Genomic DNA, 23,642 nt, shown 5'->3' on the forward strand with positions numbered 1-23,642 from the left:
TATACTCCTCCCCTCTTAGCCACGCCCCCACCCCCCACCTCCCGAAATCGGGGGTCTCAAGGTTGGCAAGTATGCAGTATGTGTGCTGTATATGTTGTATTTTATATTGCTACTATGGTAAATTGTTTGTCTACTTAATACCTGCATTACCCTTTCCATTCTTATACTTTCCATCCTTTGAAACTGAGCTACTGTGTGGAACAATTTCCCTTGTGGATCAATAAAGTGTGTCTAAGACTAAGTCTAAGTCCAATGCGACCCTCAATGAAAACGAGTTTGACATGTCTGCACTATAGCAACAATTCATCAAGCGGTGTCGGGGAAAGATTAAGGTAAGAAGCGTTTTAAATGTAAATCTATGACACAAATACATGTTAGTTGACACGCCCTGTTTTTTTTCAACGAAAGTATGATTTTTACGCAACAACGAGAGACCGTGCAAACAGTGACATCCACTGGGGAAGATCGGCGCTGCGGCCTCCTTCCTCTGACACGCGGAACTAAAGCGTCGGATTTTCAGTTCCCCGCCCGGACCCAATGAAGTGGTGCACAAGAAGCAGGCATGGCGTCCTTCGATTTGAGAAAACTGTGATTGACATTGAGGCGTCAGTCTGTTTGTCTTTATGAACAATTCTTCATGATGGTGATTCGACTTGCGTGTCAGGTTCTTCAACGCCGTAAGTAGCTTATTGTTAGCCACGAAGGGCTAACAAGCTAACGTTAGTATTATAGTGTGATGTCAAGCTAACTGCTAATGCTAATTAGCATTTGTTTTTATTGTACCTGCGATTATTAGGACGTTATTTAGAGTTTTAGATCAATTAGGGTGGCCAACTCCCACCCGAAGAAAAAAATAATAAATAATTTCTGTTGAAAGGAGTTTATAGTGTCCACTGAGGTTAGATAGATAGATAGATAGATAGATAGTACTTTATTGATTCCTTCAGGAGAGTTCCCTCAGGAAAATTAAAATGCCAGCAGTAGTGTACAGAATTGAGGTCGAATTTAAAAAGTAAATATTGGGGGTATAAATGGAAACAAAATTGAAAAATATTACAATAAGAATAAAAATGTTATTGAGTATTTGTTAAGTAAAAACTTTTTACTTTTTAAATTCGATCTCAATTCTGTACACTGCTGCTGGAATTTTTAATTTTCCTGAGGGAACTCTCCTGAAGGAATCAATAAAGTACTATCTATCTATCTAAAAATGATAAGCAACAATGAGAATAAAAATATAACAGCAAAATAAGAATATAACAAGAGAAACTAGTAGTGATGGGTTGATGAGGCGTCATGAAGCGTTTCGACATATTGCAAAACTGTATAGATACTGTGTCGATACTGTGTCACTAAATACTGACATCTGCTGGACATTAAAAATCCCTACAGCCAACCTATGGACCGACTCAACTGACACTGATTTTTTGAACAAGTATATACAATAGTTAGATAGATAGTACTTTATTGATTCTTTCAGGAGAGTTCCCTCAGGAAAATTAAAATACCAGCAGCAGTGTACAAAATTGAGATCGAATTTAAAAAGTAAAAAGTAAATAATGGGGGTATAAATGGAAACTAAATAGAAAAACATTACAATAGAATAATATATATATTAAATATATATGATAATATAAACCAAGTCATTGTATTTCATTTAGGATTATTTCATATCTAAATTGAAATAAAAATATATTTTTATCTTTTTTTAGATACAGTCAATAAATAATGTGAACATGTATCATGACATGGAAATCTAAGAGAACGTGTTGTGAATGAGGATGCTTGTGGACTGGGAATTTTTTTTTTACACATTTTTAGTAAAAAAAACGTTTTTCCAACGTATTACATTTTAGACGATTTCTCTTCTTAGTTATTATTTCTCCGGCTGTAGAAAAGACCCGCTCACAGGGCACAGAGGAGACGTCAGTGCGACACAGTTCGCGTATCGGTGACGTGACCAAAACAGCTCATGATCGGTCTCGTGACTTTCTAAAAGCGGTACACGCAGGGTTTTGCTCTATGAGCTCGACGCATGTGCCGATGCATCGGTGTTGCCGGGCCCATCACTAGAAACTAGACAGTAGTGACCATGTTATGAAAAAGTATTGCACTGTTATTGTTTTGCATCCCCTGTCATCCTAGTACCCCCCATGCTCCCCCCCAGAGAGGAGTTGTACAGTCTAATGGCGTCTGGGACAAAATGGTTTTTTAGTCTATTAGTCCTGCACTTGGTATGAAGTAGTCTAGCTCTGAACAGGCTCCTTCTGGCTATTAATAACGGTATGCAGAGGGTGACTGGCATCATCCAGGATAGTTTTCCCACAGTCCTCTTCTCTGCCACCGTCACCAGTGAGTCCAGTTTTATTCCGATCGTAGAACCGGCCCGCCTGATCAGTTTCTCCAGTCTGGAGCTGTTCTACTTAGATGTACTGCCCCCCCCGCCAGCAAACTACGATGTACCGTATTTTTCGGATTATAAGTCGCAGTTTTTTTCATATTTTGGCCGGGGGTGCGATTTATACTCCGGAGCAATTTATGTGTGAAATTATCAACACATTACAGCGCATTGTCTACCTTTGGAGTTTGCAGAGTTGTTTAGAAGAAGCGACACAGAGGAAGAACATTTCATCGGATTTAGCGATTAGGTGTGACAGATTGTTTGGTAAACGTATAGCATGTTCTATATGTTATAGTTCTTTGAATGACTCTTACCATAATATGCTACGTTAACAGGGGCGGTATAGCTTGGTTGGTAGAGCGGCCGTGCCAGCAACTTGAGGGTTGCAGGTTCAATCCCCGCTTCCGCCATCCTAGTCACTGCCGTTGTGTCCTTGGGCAAGACACTTTATCCAACTGCTCCCAGTGCCACCCACACTGGTTTAAATGTAACTTAGATATAGGGTTTCACAATGTAAAGCGTTTTGAGTCACTAGAGAAAAGCGCTATATAAATATAATTCACTTCACTTCAACATACCAGGCACGTTCTCAGTTGGTTATTTATGCGTCATATAACGTACACTTATTCAGCCTGTTGTTCACTATTCTTTATTTATTTTAAATTGCCTTTCAAATGTGTATTGTTGGTGTTGGATTTGATCAAATAAATTTCCCCAAAAAAAGCAATTTATACTCCAGTGCGACTTAGTTTTTTTCCTTCTTTATTATGCATTTTCGGCTGGTGCGATTTATACTCTGGAGCGACTTATAATCCAAAAAATACGGTAGTACAGAACACTGGCAAACACAGACTGGTAGTACATCCACAAGAGTTTTTTACAGATGTTGAAGGAGCGCAGCCTCCTCAGGAAGTACAGCCTGCTCTGTCCTTTCCCGTACAAGTGGTCCGTATTAACAGTCCAGTCCATCTTATTGTCCACCCACACCCTGAGGTACTTGAATGAGTCCCTCGATCACAATAATAAGGCTGAAGGAGGTCGGAGAGATATGTTGGAGCGAGGTTGTTTAGACGTTTGAAAACAAATAGTAGAAGTTTAAAGTTGATTCGGTAGCGCACAGGGAGCCAGTGAAGGGACGCTAGTACAGGGGTGATGTGCTCACACCTGCGGGTCTGAGTTGAAACGAACATAATTTGACGCTTTAATGAGTTACCTGTTAGACTCCTGTAGTGTCAGTATCATAAAGCTGGACACATTATGATCATGTTCAATAACTTGGAATTATAATAATATCAGGCACATTCGTAGCTCTTGACACGCCATTAATAGTTTAAGCCGCATACCTCTTAACCTACCAAGGGTGCAAACCGGATCCGTAATATCGCCATTAAATGACATGTACGCAACTTTGGACCAACTGCACTCGGTGACGAAACAAACACTCTTAAATTAATATTTGGCTTATTGTAACAATAGACAGCAGAACACTTCTAGTTAAATAAATAAATGATAAATGGGTTGTACTTGTATAGCGCTTTTCTACCTTCAAGGTACTCAAAAGCGCTTTGACACTACTTCCACATTTACCCATTCACACACACATTCACACACTGATGGAGGGAGCTGCCATGCAAGGCGCTAACCAGCACCCATCAGGAGCAAGGGTGAAGTGTCTTGCTCAGGACACAACGGACATGACGAGGTTGGTACTAGGTGGGGATTGAACCAGGGACCCTCGGGTCGCGCACGGCCACTCTTCCACTGCGCCACGCCGTCCCTAGTTGAACTTTTATTCATATACTTTATACTTACTTTAATTATCTGCTGTCCTGACAAGAGCCTGCTCAGTGCGTGTTGGCTACTGGGACGAAACTGGCGTGTCAAATCTGGCATTTAACGTCACTATTTAACTTTAACCTGGAAAATGAATACAAAATAACCTTAGGTTTTTTTGGCCACTTCGCCAATGCAGAGAAATAATAATGATATAATAAAAATAATATGTTGGCCACTCCACAAATTGGCCCTAGTGTGTGAATGTGAGTGTGAATGTTGTCTCTGTGTTGGCCCTGCGATGAGGTGGCGACTTGTCCAGGGTGTACGCCGCCTTCCGCCCGAATACAGCTGAGATAGGCTCAAGCCTAGAAAATGGATGGATGGATGGATGGATGTTGGCCACTTAGGCCCGGTAATAATAATACGGGACAAAGTGGGTCCCTTGACAGCTTAATACAAAATGTGTACTTTAGTTTCTAAATACGGGACGATTCTGTTTTTCGAGACGGTTAGCAAATCTAGACCCAATGTCAACTATGTAGAACTCAGCCTACACTAATGATACTTATTCACTTCTGCTTGTGCTCTTTTTTAATATTATTGAATTAACAATATGACGCCCTAATTCCTCATATTTATCGAGTACCCCTAGGTCACTGTTTTTAAGGGAGAGCTGAGTCTTCCCATCTACGGTACGCAGGCTTCACGTCGACTGCAGCGGCTGCACGTCTCTCAGGTGCAGAGGCCCGCAGCCAGCGCAATGCAGTCTTCTCCAGAGAGCAAGCGAGGCAGCGAGGTCTGTACCCCCGTGTGGAAAAGATCGAAGTGTCCATGCAGGGCCCAGGCTTGGATGGCACTCTGCTCATCATGAACCGAGGGATGTCCACACCGCTTAGCTGCGCCAGGCGTGAGTAAAAAAAACACTCAGCTCAGCTCACCCTGAAAACACTGTTGCGCGTATTCCGGGTGTACTGAACTGTATTGAAATCCTCCTGTGCCCTCCGCAGATCTGACAGAGTATCATGTGACCAACTCTGTATTGGCGTTGGTGGATGGAGAACTGTGGCCTCTCCATCAGCCGCTTACTCACTCCTGCACGCTCTCGCTGCTCATGTTTAAAGACAGCGACCCCATATCGGTCAATGAGGTATTTTGTGAGCACAATTCATAAGTTTACTCACACTTATCATTGGCATGCATGTCTTATTATTAGGGATGTTCCAATCAGGGTTTAATGCTTGCCGATTCCAAAACAGACCATCCATGAGTGAGATTGGCCGATAGGATCGCATGTATTACTTTTTATTTTCTACAATTGTTTAAAAAAATAGTGCACAACAAACAAAAGCAAAAACAGAGTCTGCTACTCATTTAAATCCTTTTTTTTTTTCTCCCTCAAAGTCTTCCTGGGTTAAGGAATTTATTCCCTGAGTTTATAAAATATTAACAAAGACAAAAAAAACAGATTTTGAGAAAATACAAATATTGATTTAATCATTCTAGTATCGTTCATATACTGATACTACCCTTGATATCGACACCACCGATTTATGGATCGATCCACCCTCTTACGTGTCGCGTACTGTCTGTGTTGTTGCTGACACACCTACAGTTGTTATCCTCTCTCTAGACTCTTATTAGTCTAGTTGTTAATTTCCTTTTATTTGATCGTGGCGATGCGCCATGGCAACATATTAACCGCCACATCTTAAAAATGAGGGTTTATTTACGTGAAAACAAAATAAATTGATATCATGCATTGTAGCGTCCAGAAGACGACACACAAAATCTGACGCTCTTATTAGCTTTTATTGCCAATGTTATGCTAACAAAGGCCCCAATTCCTACTAATATTTTCCTTGCCACATACGTCTCTGTGTTTCACTCCCAGACACACAACACTTCCTCATTTTCTGCCAACAAAATGAGCATCATAACATACACATTAACACCAACGTGTAGTAACAGTACTAATTAATATATTTAGTTTATTATTTGCACATTATTGACTCGTGATGCACTGAACATTTGGACCCCGAAAAAAGACATACTTTGATCATCGAAAAAACGCTGCCAAAACCGTATGTGGTGATGACGTAAGCAATATGCATGGGGTTGTCTGGATCGGACACAGCATGTCTGCAATGTGGACATACTTTAATGTATACGAGATGTACCCGCGGAAAGTGATCTTCAAAATTTAAGATAACACTGGCGGCTTTTAAGGAAAGAAAAGCTCCCAGCAGCGTAAAGCCAGTGGGACATCAGGCTCTCTGCAGCTCACTTTTTGTCGTGGACAATGGAGCAACACAAGTAAAGAGTACAGTCTGCAATAACACCAGAATAGATGTTAGATTTGTTGCCAGTCGTTTTTAATAAAGAAAGAGTGTCTAAAAGGATGGGAGAAATCTTAAAGGGAAAAAAATCTCATGAAAGTATATGGTACAATAAGCAGCAACACTTGAAAATATAGCAAAACGATATGTAAGAATAAATATGTTGATACTATCATAACAGATTTGTTTTAAATGTAAATGTTTAAATTTAAATGTAAATGTTTAAATTTTCAGGACTTGTGCAGATCCCAAATACCGTATTTTCCGCACTATAAGGCGCACCTAAAAACCACAAATGTTCTCAAAAGCTGACAGTGCGCCTTATAACCCGGTGCGCTTTATATATGGATAAATATTAAGATTCATTTTCATAAAGTTTAGGTCTCGCAACTACGGTAAACAGCCGCCATCTTTTTTCCCCGTAGAAGAAGCGCGCGGTGCATGCTGGGATATGTGACGTTTCATTTCCATTTGTGTGTTTATGTAAAGACCCCAAAATGGCTCCTATTAAGTGTGTTGTCTGTCTAATTATAAATAATGCAGACGAGGCGTGTTAACTGAGTTCTCAACGTTTTCTCACAGCGTGCTCATAACCACATTCGAACTCCCAGCATACAACAACGCTTCTCAGGGCTACCGCGCATGCTCGTAACTATCGTTGCATGCTGGGTAGTGTAGTTGTTATATTTGCTAGCTCATAACAGCACATTGAGAGACACGCTTACGCGCTTAATTCAATACTCGCCGTCATTCCGGGTGGATTGACAAAAGACCTCCAGCCGCTAGATATTGGTGTCAACAGGGCATTCGAAGCTAGACTGCTAACTGCGTGGGAACTTCTCAGGGCTACCGCGCATGCTCGTAACTATCGTTGCATGCTGGGTAGTGTAGTTGTTATATTTGCTAGCTCATAACAGCACATTGAGAGACACGCTTACGCGCTTAATTCAATACTCGCCGTCATTCCGGGTGGATTGACAAAAGACCTCCAGCCGCTAGATATTGGTGTCAACAGGGCATTCGAAGCTAGACTGCTAACTGCGTGGGAACAATGGAGGACAGAAGGCGAACACACCTTCACTAAGACGAGGAGGCAGCGCCAGACGACGCCAACATCTGCCAGTGGATCGTAAATTTGCCCAACTTTTCACTTCGGACACCGAAGACGAAGGATTTACGAATGAAGAATAACTTCAGAAAGTAAGCGCTATGTTTATTTTGTGTGTTGTGACATTAACGTTCGAGCAACATTATGTTGCTATTGCTCTGCACTATTTTGAATTTTACTATGTTTGTGATTGCACATTTGCGTACATTTTGGGAGTGAACAGAGTTGTTAGAACGCTGGTTTTTAATATATTATTAAAGTTTGACTGACCTATCTGACTGTTTTTTTGACATTCCCTTTAGCGCAGCGTAGGCGCGGCTTATAGTCCGGGGCGGCTTATTGGTGGACAAAGTTATGAAATATGCCATTCATTGAAGGTGCGGCTAATAATCCGGTGCGCCTTATAGTGCGGAAAATACGGTACCGTATTTTCCGCACCATAAGGCGCCCTGGGTTATAAGCCGCGCCTTCAATGAACGGCATATTTCAAAACTTTGTCCACCTATAAGCTGCCCCGTGTTGTAAGCCGCATCTAACTGCGCTAAAGGAATGTCAAAAAAACAGTCAAATAGGTCAGTCAAACTTTAATAATATATTAAAACCAGCGTGATGTGGGCGCGCATGGAATCGTATATCAACATGGACGGAGCTGCGTGAAAAAATCCACCCGGCCTCTTCGCGTAAACTTAAACTTACCTTAACCACTCGCTCATCTTTTCTTCATCCATCCCTTCGAGTTAGCTTTTATGATGACGCCGGCTGGAAAGGTCTCTTTTGGCAAGGTCTTCCTTTTGAATATCACCATGGGTGGAAGTTTCTGGCCATTAGCATGGCAAGCTAGAACCACAGTGAAGGATGACTTCTCATTCCCTGTGGTGCGAATATTCACCGTACGTGCTCCCGTTGTATCCACAGTGCGGTTCACAGGAATATCAAAAGTCAGTGGAACCTCGTCCATGTTGATAATGTTCTCTGGCCGGATCTTTTTTTCAGCTATCTTGTTTTTACAATATGCACGGAAAGTAGCCAGCTTTTCTTGAAAGTCTTTAGGCAGTTGCTGTGAAATAGTAATCCGTGTGCGGATGGAGAGATTGCGTCTTTTCATGAACCGGATCCCTGTCGCTTAGTAGGAGCCATTTTGTGGTCTTTACAGATGTAAACACACAAAGGAAATGAAACGTACGGTAATATCCGCGCGCTTTTTCTTCTTCTACGCGGGCGGGTGGTTGCTTACAGTAGAAGAAGAAGCGCTTCCTGTTCTATGGGGGCGGGTGCTTACCTTGGCAGTTGCTTGCGTAGAAGAAGAAGCACTTCCTCTTCTACGGGGAAAAAAGATGGCGGCTGTTTACCGTAGTTGCGAGACCGAAACTTTATGAAAATGAATCTTAATATTAATCCATATATAAAGCGCACCGGGTTAAAAGCCGCACTGTCAGCTTTTGAGTAAATTTGTGGTTTTTAGGTGCGGCTAATAGTGCGGAAAATACGGTATACATTTTTTGCCTTTCAAAAGAAAATATATGCATGAGAGCAAACAGTGTGATGACATCATATTGCCTACGCCACCAGCCACGCCCCCAACGCCACAGGCATCTTGGCAATCTAGTGGAAACCCTGGAAGAAATGCAGTTTATTTTCAGTACAGAGGTGATTATTAACTTAGGGGAGCGTCTCCACACTGTATGGAGACACATAATTAGCTGCTAGCTGCTTGTCAGGCAGGGAACCAAAAATAAATACAGTGCCTGCCAGAGGGGATTGGCATTAACAGGTATTAATCGTTAGTGCCGATCACATACTTTTTCCCCAATCAAGCGGCACATCCCTAGTTGTTACTTTTGGGTCGTTAATGATTATAAAATCCTGGAAAATGTGTGTCATATCATTCCATTCTAGTAGAAGGTGCCCATGCTGCCGGGTGGTGATATAATTAGACTGTCACTGCGTCCCCTTGTTTTTCTTTATAGGCTTATTGGCGGTCCTGCACTGCGCTCCTTGGTCAGGTACTGGAGACGGCATTTAAGGACAAATTCTCTGTGCAGTTGCTCAACACGCCAGAAGTGCCAGGTAGATTCCCCTTCAAGGTTTCAGGATTTAGCTTCAGACTTTGTCAATGTAGCAGAGTTCATTTATAAATGTACAACTATGTGCAGTTACTTCTGGAGCTTTCCTTTGTGATGTGGTGCTGGACCCTGAGCTGGACTCTTGGACCCCCTCTGAGGTTTGACGCCTTTCATTTGCCATTTGCTGAATTTAAAATACTTGATATGTGCCTCTCGCAACTCACACACTTGTGGCTCTCGTGCTCCAGGAGTCATTGCGGTCTCTGACGAAAGGAGCCCAGCAGCTCATCTTGCAGGACCTGCCCTGGGAGCCTTTGGAGGTTTCTCCCACTGTGGCGCTAGAAGCCTTCTCACACAGCAGGTAGATGCAACTTTACCTCTTGTGGTCATTTCTCTCTCAAAAGTCACAGTTTGTTACCTCATCTCTTGGTGTCTCAGGTACACACAGGAAGAGGTGGAGCAGAAGGCGTCACAGAATCCTAAAGGGACCGTCTTGCTTTACAGGTGATGTTACACACACACACACCAGAGAACAAGCATGTTGGTTAGGTTGTCCATCACTATCATGTGGTACATGCATAAAGAAAGTGGGGTTACTTTTGAGCCCGATAGCCTCTTTCCAACCAAAGTCAGCAAGGTTCTAATATCGTAGCATATTTACAGCCCAATATACTTGTGTGTGTGTGTGCGTGTGTGTGTGCGTGTAGTATTTCGCAGACACACACAAACAAAAACAGCACAAGCGACCAGTTAGCGCAGCTTTTTTATAGTTTGCCTTTACTAAAACATGTGTAAACTTGATAGCACACGCAAAGCTGATCTACTAAACGTATGCAAAGTCAATTGCGTCTGTTAAGGGAGCAGAATAAGGAGCGCAATCCATTTTTCGTCTGTCTTCATTAATATGCTGATTCGCAAAATACCCACATTACTGGAAGGAGACGATGCAAATATAAATATTTAGCATGTGCAATGTGATTTATCAACATTGATCACCATTTTGCAAGCACTACTTAGCATTTTATTTAGCACGTCTGAAAAGTACATGTGCTCGTGCCGCAAAGACAGACAAGGAACAGAGTGAGTGAGTGAGTGAGTGAGTGAGTGAGTGAGTGAGTGTGTGTGTGTGTGTGTGTCAACATAGTTGCATGGTCTGTCAGAAATTAAAAATATAAAGACATATTTTTTATCCACCCACATTCTTTTATAATGTTATAGCTGCATGTTGGATGAGTTAAGGGGCTGATTAACACAAATTCAATTGATACACTTTGGTGTCTGCTGGCCTATTTTATTTTTAAATGGCTTTTGTTTTTTCATTTAGAACATTTATTATTGTCATATCTCCTATATGAAAAAAAAACGTGAGGTATGTATTCTTTTGCGTCTTGAGCACAGTTAGTGCAGCCTCTCTGTTAGGAGCATCTGCAGGGCACAAAAAAAAGTGTGTCATTGTGGATGTACAGGACTGTTTCTAAAATGCCCATAAAAAGTGGTACATATCTGCTGCATGTTTGATAGCAAAATGCCACAGGTAGGAGCATGATAGCATGAATGTGCACTAAATGATAGTGTTTCTATGGTGAAAGCTGCGTAGTACGTACTTGCAAAAACCTCAGTTAAACAAGGCGGTCTGCACCAGTTATGAATAGCACATGCAATGTTAGTAGATCACACGCAACACGCTCACTAATAGTACATGCAATTTTATAGATTGCACATGCTGTTTAGCACGCAGTATTTGAATCTTAGTAAATCAGGCCTTTAGTCTGTAAAACACAAGACTGACTAAAATGTGCAGGAGGAAAATGTCAGTTTATTACTTTTGAGACTCTTATAAATGCATAGCTGCTGGTTCCCTGGAAGACCTCTGGAAATTGTACTCGTCTACCGACATCCCGACCGTGGCCACCCCTGCCTATACACAGATTATGCGCTGTGCCAAAGGCCCCCGCGACCTATTTTGCGTGAATAAGCGCATGCAAAATGGCAATGAATGAATTTATGACAGGCTAGTCTCTTTCTCCCCTGTCACTGATAAGAATATAATGGCAATATTCTCCAGACATACACAGTCATCCCACTGTGCTGGGAGTAAAAAGTAAAATAAAAAAAGGTAAAAAGAAGTACTGAGTTCAAATCCTGTCTGGACAGGTGTCTAAAAATATGCTAATTTATGTAATAATTGTGTTAAAGTTGTCTTTTTGCACGTACTAAATAAAGACTGAAAACCACGGGCACACAACAATTTTTCAAAATAAATCACATTGCGTATGCTAAATAAATATAGTTGCATTTTCTCCTCCCAGTATTGTGGATGTGATGATCAGCAAGTATTCTGCATAGTTATAAAGACAGACACACTGAATGGGTTGCACTCCTTATTCTGTTCACTTAAAGTACCAGTAGAGTGGAAAAACAAGTTGCCTCTATGTTGAAGCTTTTTTCTTCTATATTTGATTTATGACACCTAAAGACTTACCGGTACAAGTTTGTGAATAAATATTTATGGTCAAAATAGTATCAATCTCACGGAGATTCCCGAGCCATTTTGAGAGATAATGAGCTAGCCAGACACGTCATTGCATGAAGTAGAGGTAGGGACCGCTGATCCCTTCCTCATCAACAACAATGCAAATCATGCAGACTTTGTGAGAGGCAACAACGATTACTTTGGGAAAAATTGTGATCCAGAAACTTATATTGTTGATCCTGAATATAAGGAGGATGAGCTACAAGTTTTAGAAGCTCTGCTAAACAGATCCAGCTTTAGTGGGACACTAAGCATCATGTAGCAATATTGCTAAGTGCTAACCAAGAAATACAAACATAATAAAACGATAGCTTACTGTACAATATCTGCTCTTACTTACTGATAGGATATCCATATCTTCCCATTTGGATCATTAATTAATCATGATCCATATGAAGGGTAAAAAAGGAAGTCTCCCTGCAGCATGTCCCAAATTCCAAGCTGCAGTTTTGAGGCATGTTTAAAAAAATAATGCACTTTGTGAATTCAATAATAAATATGGCAGTGCCATGTTGGCATTTTTTTTCCATAACTTGAGTTGATTTATTTTGGAAAACCTTGATACGTTGTTTAATGCATCCAGCGGGGCATCACAACAAAATTAGGCATAATAATGTGTTAATTCCACGACTGTATATATCGGTATCGGTTGATATCGGAATCGGTAATTAAGAGTTGGACAATATCGGAATATTGGATATCGACAAAAAAGCCATTATCTGACATCTCTATATATAATGTAGAATAACTTTGACGAGCCAAGACGTGATGATGCGGGAGCAGCAGGACATCGCGGCCAGCTCACAGTAAAGCTGTGTGTTATCAATCAGCCGCAAAAAAATTGTCTGCGTTGGCGCCTATAGTAACAACATCGCTAATAATTGGTAAATATTCATGTCACGAAATGTTATTTAGAGGGTTTTGTGGGCGGAATCGGGAGCCCACCCTGACGGACTATTTATTTATTTACGACTTAGAATGCATGAAAAAAAGAAAAACTAATGTGTTCATGTCTTGTGTAGAGATTGTGAATGATAGACCGCACATTTCTCAAATTTTTGAGTATTTCCAGTATGACTGATTTGATACTAACGTCAATCTACGGATATTACCGAAGACGTTCGGAATGGAATATTCAAAATGGCTCACTGAATTTGTGGCATTTTGTGATGTTTAAACTGTATTTTCACATACTTTGTGGATTGTAAATACAATTGGATATGGTTTAATGGATACAATGAAACACAATTCGGCATATAAAGTAAATTTGTTTTTCCACTCTACTGGTACTTTAAGAGACGCAATCTTCTGCACTCAAGCTTCGTAGATCACCTTTGCGTGTACTATCAAGTTTGCACATGTTTTAGTACACGCAACCCTTTAGCTGCTAAAGGGTTGCGTGTACTAAAACATGTGCAAACTTGTTATATACTCTTTGGGGCTGATCTGCTAAAGTTTAGCAGATCAGCCCCAAAGACTATTAATGTTTATAAAAAAAATAGATTGGTCATTAAGGGGAAGAGGAGTTTTTCCTACCTGACTAGTATAGGACAGTATTTTAAGAAGGTGCAAACGCCTGAAAGAAAACAGTGGTTAAAGAAAGTACAGAAAACGCAACTACTGTGACATGACTAAGAGACAAAGTTGAATATTAATAACGTATTTTCCGCACTATAAGGCGCACCCAAAAACCTCCAATTTCCTCAAAAGCTGACAGTGCGCCTTTATAATCCGGTGCGCCTTATACATGGACCAATATTGAGCCACAACAGGTCTCGCAACTACGGTAACTACGCCGACTTCATTTTCCCCCTTCTACGGCTGCTTACCGTAGAAGAAGAAGAAGCGCTTCTTCTTCTACGGGGGAAAATGAAGTCGGCGGCTGAAGTACAAAATAAAATGATACTTAGGATATAAGTCCTGTCCCCTGGTTCTTTGCTTTCTGAAAATATGAACTTCATAACAATTTAGTTGAAAAACAGAGGTGTAAATACCCTTATTTGATCATTTAAAAAAATGTAAACTGATTAGTCTAGTTTTTATTACAACGTAGACCTTTTGTATTCATAGAGCATGTATAAAATTAATTCTAAAACTTCCATACGCAATCAGATGAATATCAGAATAATAAGGGTACATTACAAGGGCATGTTATTGTTATAAATGTTAAGATTCTGTCAGAAATGCGAGTAGTGGGTGTAGAAATAATTTTATTCTATAGCTTAATTCTAAGCATTATAATGCAGTTGCAGAAAAAATCAATAAAACCGTAAACAGTGTGATTAGTCACTTGAAAATATGGTGGTTTTAGGGAGAGTTTGAACTCACGGCCTGTATGCCCATATTTTGTGGCCCTCCGCTTTACTTCATTGTTGAGTGTAATTGTGGCCTGCACAATCTAGGTGGCTAACAGTTCAATTTATTATGACAATCTTGAATTCCACTAGGGCTGGCCAATTAATCAAATTTTGGTTTCGATTTCGATAATGGCTTCTCACAATTATGAAAATATGATAATAGAAAAAAAAAGATTAATGTGCCACGCAACGTGCATGCAAATTCCTGACCTTGTGACGGTGAAACAGTTGAATGAATGAGTGGAATAAAGAGCATGTCTACTAGAAATTTGGGATGTCACCATCGTTTCTATTTTTTATTTGACACATCGCTAGTATGCCTAATCAATCACTAAACTCAACAAAAAAAAGTAAAGCATATACCGTATTTTCCGCACTATAAGGCGCACCGGATTATTAGCCGCACCTTCAATGAATTACATATTTCATAACTTTGTCCACCAATAAGCCGCCCCGGATTATAAGCCGCGCCTACGCTGCGCTAAAGGGAATGTCAAAAAAACAGTCAGATAGTTCAGTCAAACTTTAATAATATATTGAAAACCAGCGTTCTAACAACTCTGTCCCAAAATGTACGCAAATGTGCAATCACAAACATAGTAAAATTCAAAATGGTGTAGAGCAATAGCAACATAATGTTGCTCGAACGTTAATGTCACAACACACAAAATAAACATAGCGCTCACCTTCTGAAGTTATTCTTCATTCGTAAATCCTTCGAATTCTTCGTCTTCGGTGTCCGAATTGAAAAGTTGCGCAAGCGTGGGATCCAAAATGGCCGGTTCCGTCTCGTCGAAGTCATCGGAGTCAGTGTCGCTGTTGTTGTCCAGTAGTTCTGTGAATCCTGCCTTCCGGAAAGCTCGGACCACAGTTGTGACCGAAATATCTGCCCAGGCATTTACGATCCACTGGCAAATGTTGGCGTATGTCGTCCGGCGCTGTCTGCCCGTCTTAGTGAAGGTGTGTTCGCCTTCGGAGCTGTGTGAAAAAAGCCACCCGGCCTCTTCGCGTAAACTTCCCTTAACCACTTGCTCATCTTTTCTTCATCCATCCATCCCTTCGAGTTAGCTTTTATGATGACGCCGGCTGGAAAGGTCTCTTTTGGCAAGGTCTTCCTTTTGAATATCACCATGGGTGGAAGTTAGCATGGCAAGCTAGAACCACAGTGAAGGATGACTTCTCATTCCCTGTGGTGCGAATATTCACCGTACGTGCTCCCGTTCCACAGTGCGGTTCACAGGAATATCAGTTGCTGTGAAATACGGTAGTAATCCGTGTGCGGATGGAGAGATTGCGTCTTTTTATGAACCGGATCCTTGTCGCTTAGTAGGAGCCATTTTGTGGTCTTTACAGATGTAAACAGGAAATGAAACGTACGGTGATATCCGCGCGTTTTTTCTTCTTCTTCCGGGGGCGGGTGGTTGCTTACAGTAGAAGAAGAAGCGCTTCCTGTTCTATGGGGGCGGGTGCTTTCCTTGGCGGTTGCTTGCGTAGAAGAAGAAGCGCTTCCTGTTCTACCGGGAAAAAAGATGGCGGCTGTTTACCGAAGTTGCGAGATCGAAACTTTATGAAAATGAATCGTAATAAAGCGCACCGGGTTATAAGGCGCACTGTCAGCTTTTGAGAAAATTTGTGGTTTTTAGGTGCGCCTTATAGTGCGGAAAATACGGTAATTTCCGCATTTACGTAATCGTGGACAGTCACATAATTGGCCAATAAAACGTAACCCGCTATTAATTGCAGAATATCAGGGAAATCGACATAAACGTAAGTGAAATGTTGTCATTGTGAGGAGTAGGAACATTTGGTTGGGAAAATAATGTGTCCAGTAGCGCTCATTCATCCCGCCACACGCAGTTGCCCTGCTCTAAACTAAACAATGTCGAGATGGTCATTTGAAACAGCGACTAAACTACAAAGCTAAAGCTCGCAAGAACAATCCATACACCCACGTCACAACTAATCTATTTGTGTTGTTGTGAACGACATCACCGATGTAAGATTATTGTGCAAACGAAACAGCAGTCGCAACTTGAGAGGCGCTCTCTTTTTTTAACAGCCTGAAGTGAGTCGCCTGTTTACTTGTTTACAACACAGCACACTTCCCCCTTTTACAATAATAGCACAGTGCGCCACATCCGGTCTGACAATGTAACAAACAAAATAACAATATAAAGGTTTCAAAAAAGTACCTTACACAAGCACAATGTACTTAAAGCAGTTATTGATACATTTACAAAATTATTATGCTTCGACCTAAAATACCAGTCAAAATTGTCCAAAGATGTATTGCACCCAACAACATGAGGATTTTGCATTTAAGTAACAAACATTTTGACACATAAAGCACACACTCTATGGTGGTCAAATAAGTGTAAAAGGTAAAAAACGGTATTCAAAAAAAATGTAAATGCAAAAACTTTATTTTATTGTTTTTTATATTGCTATTTTGATTTCATGTTAGTCATATTATTATTATTTAACGTGTGGTTTATTTGTCACTAAATTATACCAGGTTTTTTTTTAACTATATTTAATTTTGTTGTTACAATAAATACCTACTCATGTTTTCAAATAATCGTGTAATTAATCACAGTAGGGCTGCAACTAACGATTAATTTGATAATCGATTAATCTATCGATTATTACTTCGAGTAATCGATTAATAATCGGATAAAAGAGACAAACTACATTTCTATCCTTTCCAGTATTTTATTGAAAAATCTGGCATACTGGCACCATGTTCTGGACATTGGGGGTGCAGCATACACCAATAATAACACAGAAATGTAACTCATCAGATCAGAACTGAATCGGATATTGTACACGTTTCTGTTGTGAATAATAAATGATTCATTTTAGGCTGCCTCTGAATAATAGCATGAAATATTCCAGCACCTTCATAACATTTAGTTATACTAAAGCGTCACTCAAATCTAAATATATTTATATAGCTTTATCGGGCCCGGCTACATTGATCCATTATGAAAACAACCTGAGATATTTCTGTCCGTTACGTTTATTTCGAAATTGGTAACCGTGCGTTTTCTCTCTCAAAACGAAGTCAAATGTGCCGGAGACACATGCAACAAAGGCATAACGTTAACGTTACTCACAAAAAAGCTGAACTCATGAATGCTTGTTGTCACTATGGACTTAAAAAGTTACGTACTGTGAGTTCTTCCCTTCATCCATGGCTCCAACATGTTTCCTTTTCAAGTGCTCCTGAAGCAATGTTGTACTTCCGTGCCATTTTGCAGGAAACGGTCTTCTTTGAAGTCTTTAAAGTAAAGTGTTCCCACACTTTTGACGACTTAGGTGATACACTTTCCATTGAAGCAATAACCTCAAGATGTTTCTCCGCTGAACTATCGGTACTGTTTTCCTGCGCCATTTTTCAAATGTTTCCAGCAAAGGAGACGGCGTCGTCACGTGAGCTGCACATGACACATCATTGGCTAGCTTACCTCCACTTCATGAGACGTAGCCTCAGCGCTGTTTTGTACTGTTTTTGTACTTATTTTGATTATTGTTTCTCAGCTGTTTGTAAATGTAGTTTATAAATAAAGGTTTATAAAAAAAATAAAAAATATATATATATAAAAAAAAGCCTCCGCGCATAGCATAGTTCCAACGAATCGATGACTAAATTAATCGCCAACTATTTTGATAATCAAATTTAATCGATTAGTTGTTGCAGCCCTAGACCACAGTCTTGGGGGCGTGCCTTAAAGGCACTGCCTTTAACGTCCTCTACGAGCTGTTGTCATGTCCACTTTTCATCCATTCTAACGTGCCGGCCCAGTCACAAGATATGTGCGGCTTCTGTACGCACACACACGTGAATGCAACGCATACTTGATCAACAGCGATACAGGTTACACTGAGGGTGGCCGTAAAACAACTTTAACACTGTTAGAAATATACGCCACATTGTGAATCCACACCAAACAAGAATGACAAACACATTTCGGGAGAACATCCGCACCGTAACACAACATAAACACAACAGAACAAATATCCAGAACCCCTTGCAGCACTAACTCTTCCGGGACGCTACACACACACACACACACACACACACACACCTTAGCATCCTGGGGGGGTTGATGTGTGAGGGAGCAGGGTTGGGGTGGGGGCGGGGTTTGGTGGTAGCAGGGGTGTATAATGTAGCCCGGAAGAGTCAGGGCTGCATGGGATTCTGGGTATTTGTTCTGTTGTGTTTATGTTGTGTTAAGGTGCAGATGTTCTCCTGAAATGTGTTTGTCAATCTTGTTTGGTTTTGGTTCAAAGTGTGGCGCATTATTAGTAAGAGTGTTAAAGTTGTTTTATATGGCCACCGTCAGTGTAACCTGTGTGGCTGTTGACCAAGTATGCCTTGCTTTCACTTACGTGTGCAAGCAGAAGATGCAAATAACAAGAGGCTTGGCTGGCACGCTGTTTGTACATATTGTAGAGGGCGCTAAATGCTGTACCATCATGGCACGCCCTTAATATTATTGTAAGGGTGAAAATCTGAGAATTTTAATCCCGGGAGTTTTCTGCGAGAGGCACTGAAATCCGGAAGTCTCCCGGGAAAATCGGGGGGGTCGGCAAGTATGCAGCTGAGCCGCATCAGAGTGATCAAAGAGCCGCATGCGGCCCCGGAGCCGCGGGTTGCCGACCCCTGCTCTAAGGCCTTCACAAAGCACAACGACATCCCCTGATCCGAACCCTCATTATTCAAAAATAACTAACATTACAGCTCAACAAACACACATTGGGCAACACAAAGAGCAACTTCCTGTAAGCAAGCAGAAGTGTCTGACCATCTCCTGGGGAACTCCAAAAGCAATCAAAAATGTCAGGCAGCAGCCTAATGTTACATCTTTGTTTTGTAGATGTGGGGACCATGTCATGTTGAGTGGGGGCCCTCTGGTGGCCAGAACAGGCCTGTGCTCCCAGTACGAGGTGACGGCAGTCCACAGTTTGGGCCAAGGTCCTTGGGGCCTGCACCGCCGAGTGCAGGGCCTCTCCTTGCCTGTGCAGCTACAGGTATTAGGAAACATTGTTACTTTGCAACTTCAGTAGTTGCACGTGCGACCATTTCCACGTGCCTGCTAGTCACGTTGTCTCCTCCCTGCAGGCCCACCACACTGTCTGGAGGAAACTGAGGCAGCGGGCAGAGAAACTGGTGAGAACAAACATCCCTGTTTTGCACACTCGTCCAACAGAGAAAACATCAAAGGTAAAGCGAGTCTGCCAGCTCAGGCAGCGCCGGTACTGGCGAGGCGCCGCTTGCGTCTCCGCGCTGGATGCGCGTCCAAATTTACCGCTTGTTCTAAATCCAGCCCTGGATGCCCCCATCTCTCCAGATTTCACAAGGTAGCCAGAGGTTAGGGTTTAACGGTGCTCCGCTTTACGGCCTCGCGTTTATGCTTCTGGCAAAAATTGAGGAAAGGACTCTCATCCTTCTCATGAAGGACAAACTGCTCCTTTCTGAAGTCGACATCAAACACACTGAGGATCCAAAGAACTATTTTTAAAATCTCTCCAGACTCTCCACGAGGTGCATCGCGACACATTCCGACTGAAGCAGAAAAGATGCATAAATTCTTGCACTTCAAACTAGGCTGAGTTAATTTTGGATAGAGCCATCTAGGCAAAATATATTCTGCTTTCTCTGTGCATCACTGACTGTGTCATGGGGGGGGGAAAGGGACTACTCATTAATAGGCACGCTTGATTTGGCAGCTGATGACATACGATGCTGCGTGGCCTACATTTCCTTTTCACAGCGCTGCGGCTATTTGGGGAATTGAAACTGCACTTTGTGAAAGACAAACGTATGGACTCAAGAGTTGGACTCAAAAGCGAATGATATTTGGATCAGGTCTTGGCGGATTAGCATGCAGAGCCGCCGCACTCAGTTTTATGGTTCAGAAGGACGTCCTATTATCACCCGGTGTACCGCGTGCAATCTTGTCATGTCCTTTTTGTCCCAGAGCATCACTCCCACAATCAGCAGCGAGCTATAAAGTACAACAACCCCTCTGAAGGGTGCTGATGCTGTCTTTTAAGTGTGCACTATAAATAGAGCTATAAATTCAGGCTAAGATATTGAATAAAATGAAATAAAGCCCCCTTTTTTTTTAATGAATGCTTTTATTGTGAGTAGACATTCATCCATCCATTTTCTACCGCTGGTCCCTTTTGGAATCGCAGGGGGGCTGGAGCCTACTCCAGCTGCACTTGGGTGGAAGGCAGAGTACAACCTGGACAAGTCGCCACCTCATCGCAGAGCCAAGACCACATTGAAATGTTTTAAATGTAGAAAAAAATCATAAGACCCATTTAATGCGCCTTATAATCTGGTGCGCCCTATGGTCCGAAAAATACGCCATATATATACTGTATGTATATACAGTATATATATGTATGTATATATATATATATACACACACATAATTACACACATGCTGTATTCAAGTATTCAAAGCGCTTCACTTTTTCAGCCTTATTCCAAAATGGAGTAAATTAATTTATGTCCTCAAATTTTACAGACAATAGCCCATATTGTCAATGTGATAATTATTTTAATTTTTTGAATTTTGCAAATTTATTAAAATTCTAAAGTCACATGTACATAAGTATTCATAGCTTGTGCTCAATACTTTACTGCTCAAAGATAAGTGTGCCAAGCTTTTGGCATTGTATTCAAAAAGACTTGAGGCTGTAATTGCTGCCAAAGGTTCATCAACAAAGTATTGAGCAAAGGTTGTGAATACTTATGTACGTGTGATTTCTGAGCGTGTTTTTAAAACATTTTCAAAATTAAAACAAATATATTTTTACGTTGTCATTATGGTTTGTGTGTAGAATTTTTTAGGACAAAATGAATTCTATTTTGGAATAAGCAACACAACTGAAGCGCTGTGAGTACTTTCAGAATGTACTATATAAAACAATAGATATAAAAAATGTCTAAATAAACTACATGTGGTAAATGTTCACGATGTACCAAATATTACGCAATATGATATTGTGATGTTAATGTAATCCAGTGAGCTCAGATATCTGACTCATCCTGTATTATATTCAATAAGTCTATGATGGACATCAGGGGGTTCCAGATTTGATTGAACTTCCTAAGCGAACCTTAGAGAGAGAACCTTTTCCAAATTAAAATTAGACAACAATTCTCTCATCCATCGCTCATAAGACGAAGGTGAAGCTTGTTTTGTTTTTTTTGTTTTTACAGGTAGATGTGCAGCCGCCTAAGAAAGTGACTCCGCCCCCTGCTGCTGTCCCCGCCCCTACTCCATCTTCAGCCAGCCAGTAACACCTTATCTGTAATTACACACACACACACACACATGCACACACACACACATGCACACACACACACACACACACACACACACACACACACAGTTACAAATGTCCAATAAAAGTGTCAAAAACCAGTTGACAAATCAATTCTGCTTGTTTTCAATGAAATCCAAACAGCATTCTCTTAGTTTGCTGATTGTGTTGCGGGTTTTTTCCGCGTGTGTGTTGGAGTAATTTGTAACAACAAATACAGTGTGTCAGCTGGAGGTCAGCCTGTTGGCAGCTGTTGTGTGTGCGTGTCACTTGTCAGACAGGTGGCAGTGTGAGAGCCATGTTTACACCCCCGATGACACCCAACACTCCTGCTCTCTGTCAGCGTCCCCCTCTCCACCGTGTCAAAGGCCATTATTACGCCAAGTGACAAAACTCCCGCTTTGATTGGAAGATATCCATTTTTAATTTCCATCCCCCGTCCGACCGACTTAACGTTTTCTTCATCCAGCCCGCCCCTTGTTGGTGTAAAAGCAAAAATCTCGGGCAGTTTTTATTGCATCTGGCAACCGCATGGAGCCACGAAAGAAGTGATTAGATTGCTAGTGCAAGGTCGCCGTGACTTCACAAAACACATTTTGGCCATAACTCAAGAATTAATACGTGGAATGTAAAAAAAACTATATTTCAATCAAATAACCTCGAAGGGAAAAAGAAGCAATGACAATCTATGTACTCTCTTCTCTGGCAAACAAGAAATTGTAAGAGTTGTTTCTTGAAGTCCGACATGTGACACACAGCTGCTATCGCACTCAATGTCTTTTTGTCCAATCCCAAACTTTTCATCACCTCCTCCAAAGTCTCCCTTTTTGATATTTGAGACGTACTGAAAAAAGTCAGGTTGTCCAAACGTTTTCCACTCGTGCATCTTTCCTGGGGGCTTTTTCCCCACAAAACCATCAGGGGGCTGAAGCTCAGCCTCGGGCTGGACAATTTGCCCGCTTTGCAGCTGTTCCCCCAACTCAACATTCAGCCCCCCTCAGTACCCACTGTCACTTCAGACTTGATTTCATCTTCAGTGTACTTTGTTCTTTCCTTCTCCCATGCAGGGTCTCCATCTTCTTCATCTCACCCAGTCAAGCCACTGCTGCTTCATCGTTTCTATCCATGATCGTTAGATTCACTTCACTAGCGGGTCAGAAAATATACTAAAATGTCCAACACATTCACAAATAAGCCCACAAATCTCAAAATATGAAGGAGAAGATTGTCCTAATTTAGCAGCTGATTGACGGGCCACAACATTAGGTACACCCAAACAAACTAATAAGATCTCGCCAACAGAATTTCACTTTTCTGAATATGATGTTGGACTGTGTTAATGAATAGTAGTAGCACCTCAACTTAAGTGTTTTGAGATACAGTGCATCCGGAAAGTATTCACAGCGCTTTACTTTTTCCACGTTATGTTAAAATAATTATTTTTTGTCCTCGAAATTCTACACACAATACCTCCATAATGACAATATGAAAAGTTTTTAGTTTTGTTTTTTTAATTAGCAAATTTATTAGAAATACAAAACTGAAAAAAATCACATGTACCGGTACACAAAAATTCACGGCCTTTGCTCAATACTTTGTTGATGCACCTTTGGCAGCAATTACAGCCTCAAGTCTTTTTAAATACGATGCCACAAGCTTGCCACACCTATCTCTGGGCAATTTAGCCTATTCGTCTTTGCAGTACCTCTCATGCCCCGTCAGGT

General features: G+C 41.2%; 1 protein-coding gene across 1 annotated transcript; it reads left to right on the forward strand.

The window, feature by feature from the left end:
• Positions 1–513: 513 nt before the first annotated feature.
• mrpl39 (mitochondrial ribosomal protein L39) lies at positions 514–23,500 on the forward strand. Its single transcript, XM_061985054.2, has 10 exons — positions 514–677; positions 4,878–5,084; positions 5,185–5,324; positions 9,589–9,688; positions 9,775–9,842; positions 9,933–10,045; positions 10,123–10,188; positions 19,455–19,608; positions 19,700–19,747; positions 21,815–23,500. The coding sequence occupies exons 1-10, from the start codon at positions 638–640 to the stop codon at positions 21,893–21,895; spliced, it is 1,017 nt and encodes a 338-aa protein (XP_061841038.1). The 5' UTR covers positions 514–637; the 3' UTR covers positions 21,896–23,500.
• Positions 23,501–23,642: the final 142 nt, after the last annotated feature.

This window comes from Nerophis lumbriciformis, linkage group LG23 (assembly GCF_033978685.3).
Source record: "Nerophis lumbriciformis linkage group LG23, RoL_Nlum_v2.1, whole genome shotgun sequence".
NCBI lineage: Eukaryota > Metazoa > Chordata > Actinopteri > Syngnathiformes > Syngnathidae > Nerophis > Nerophis lumbriciformis.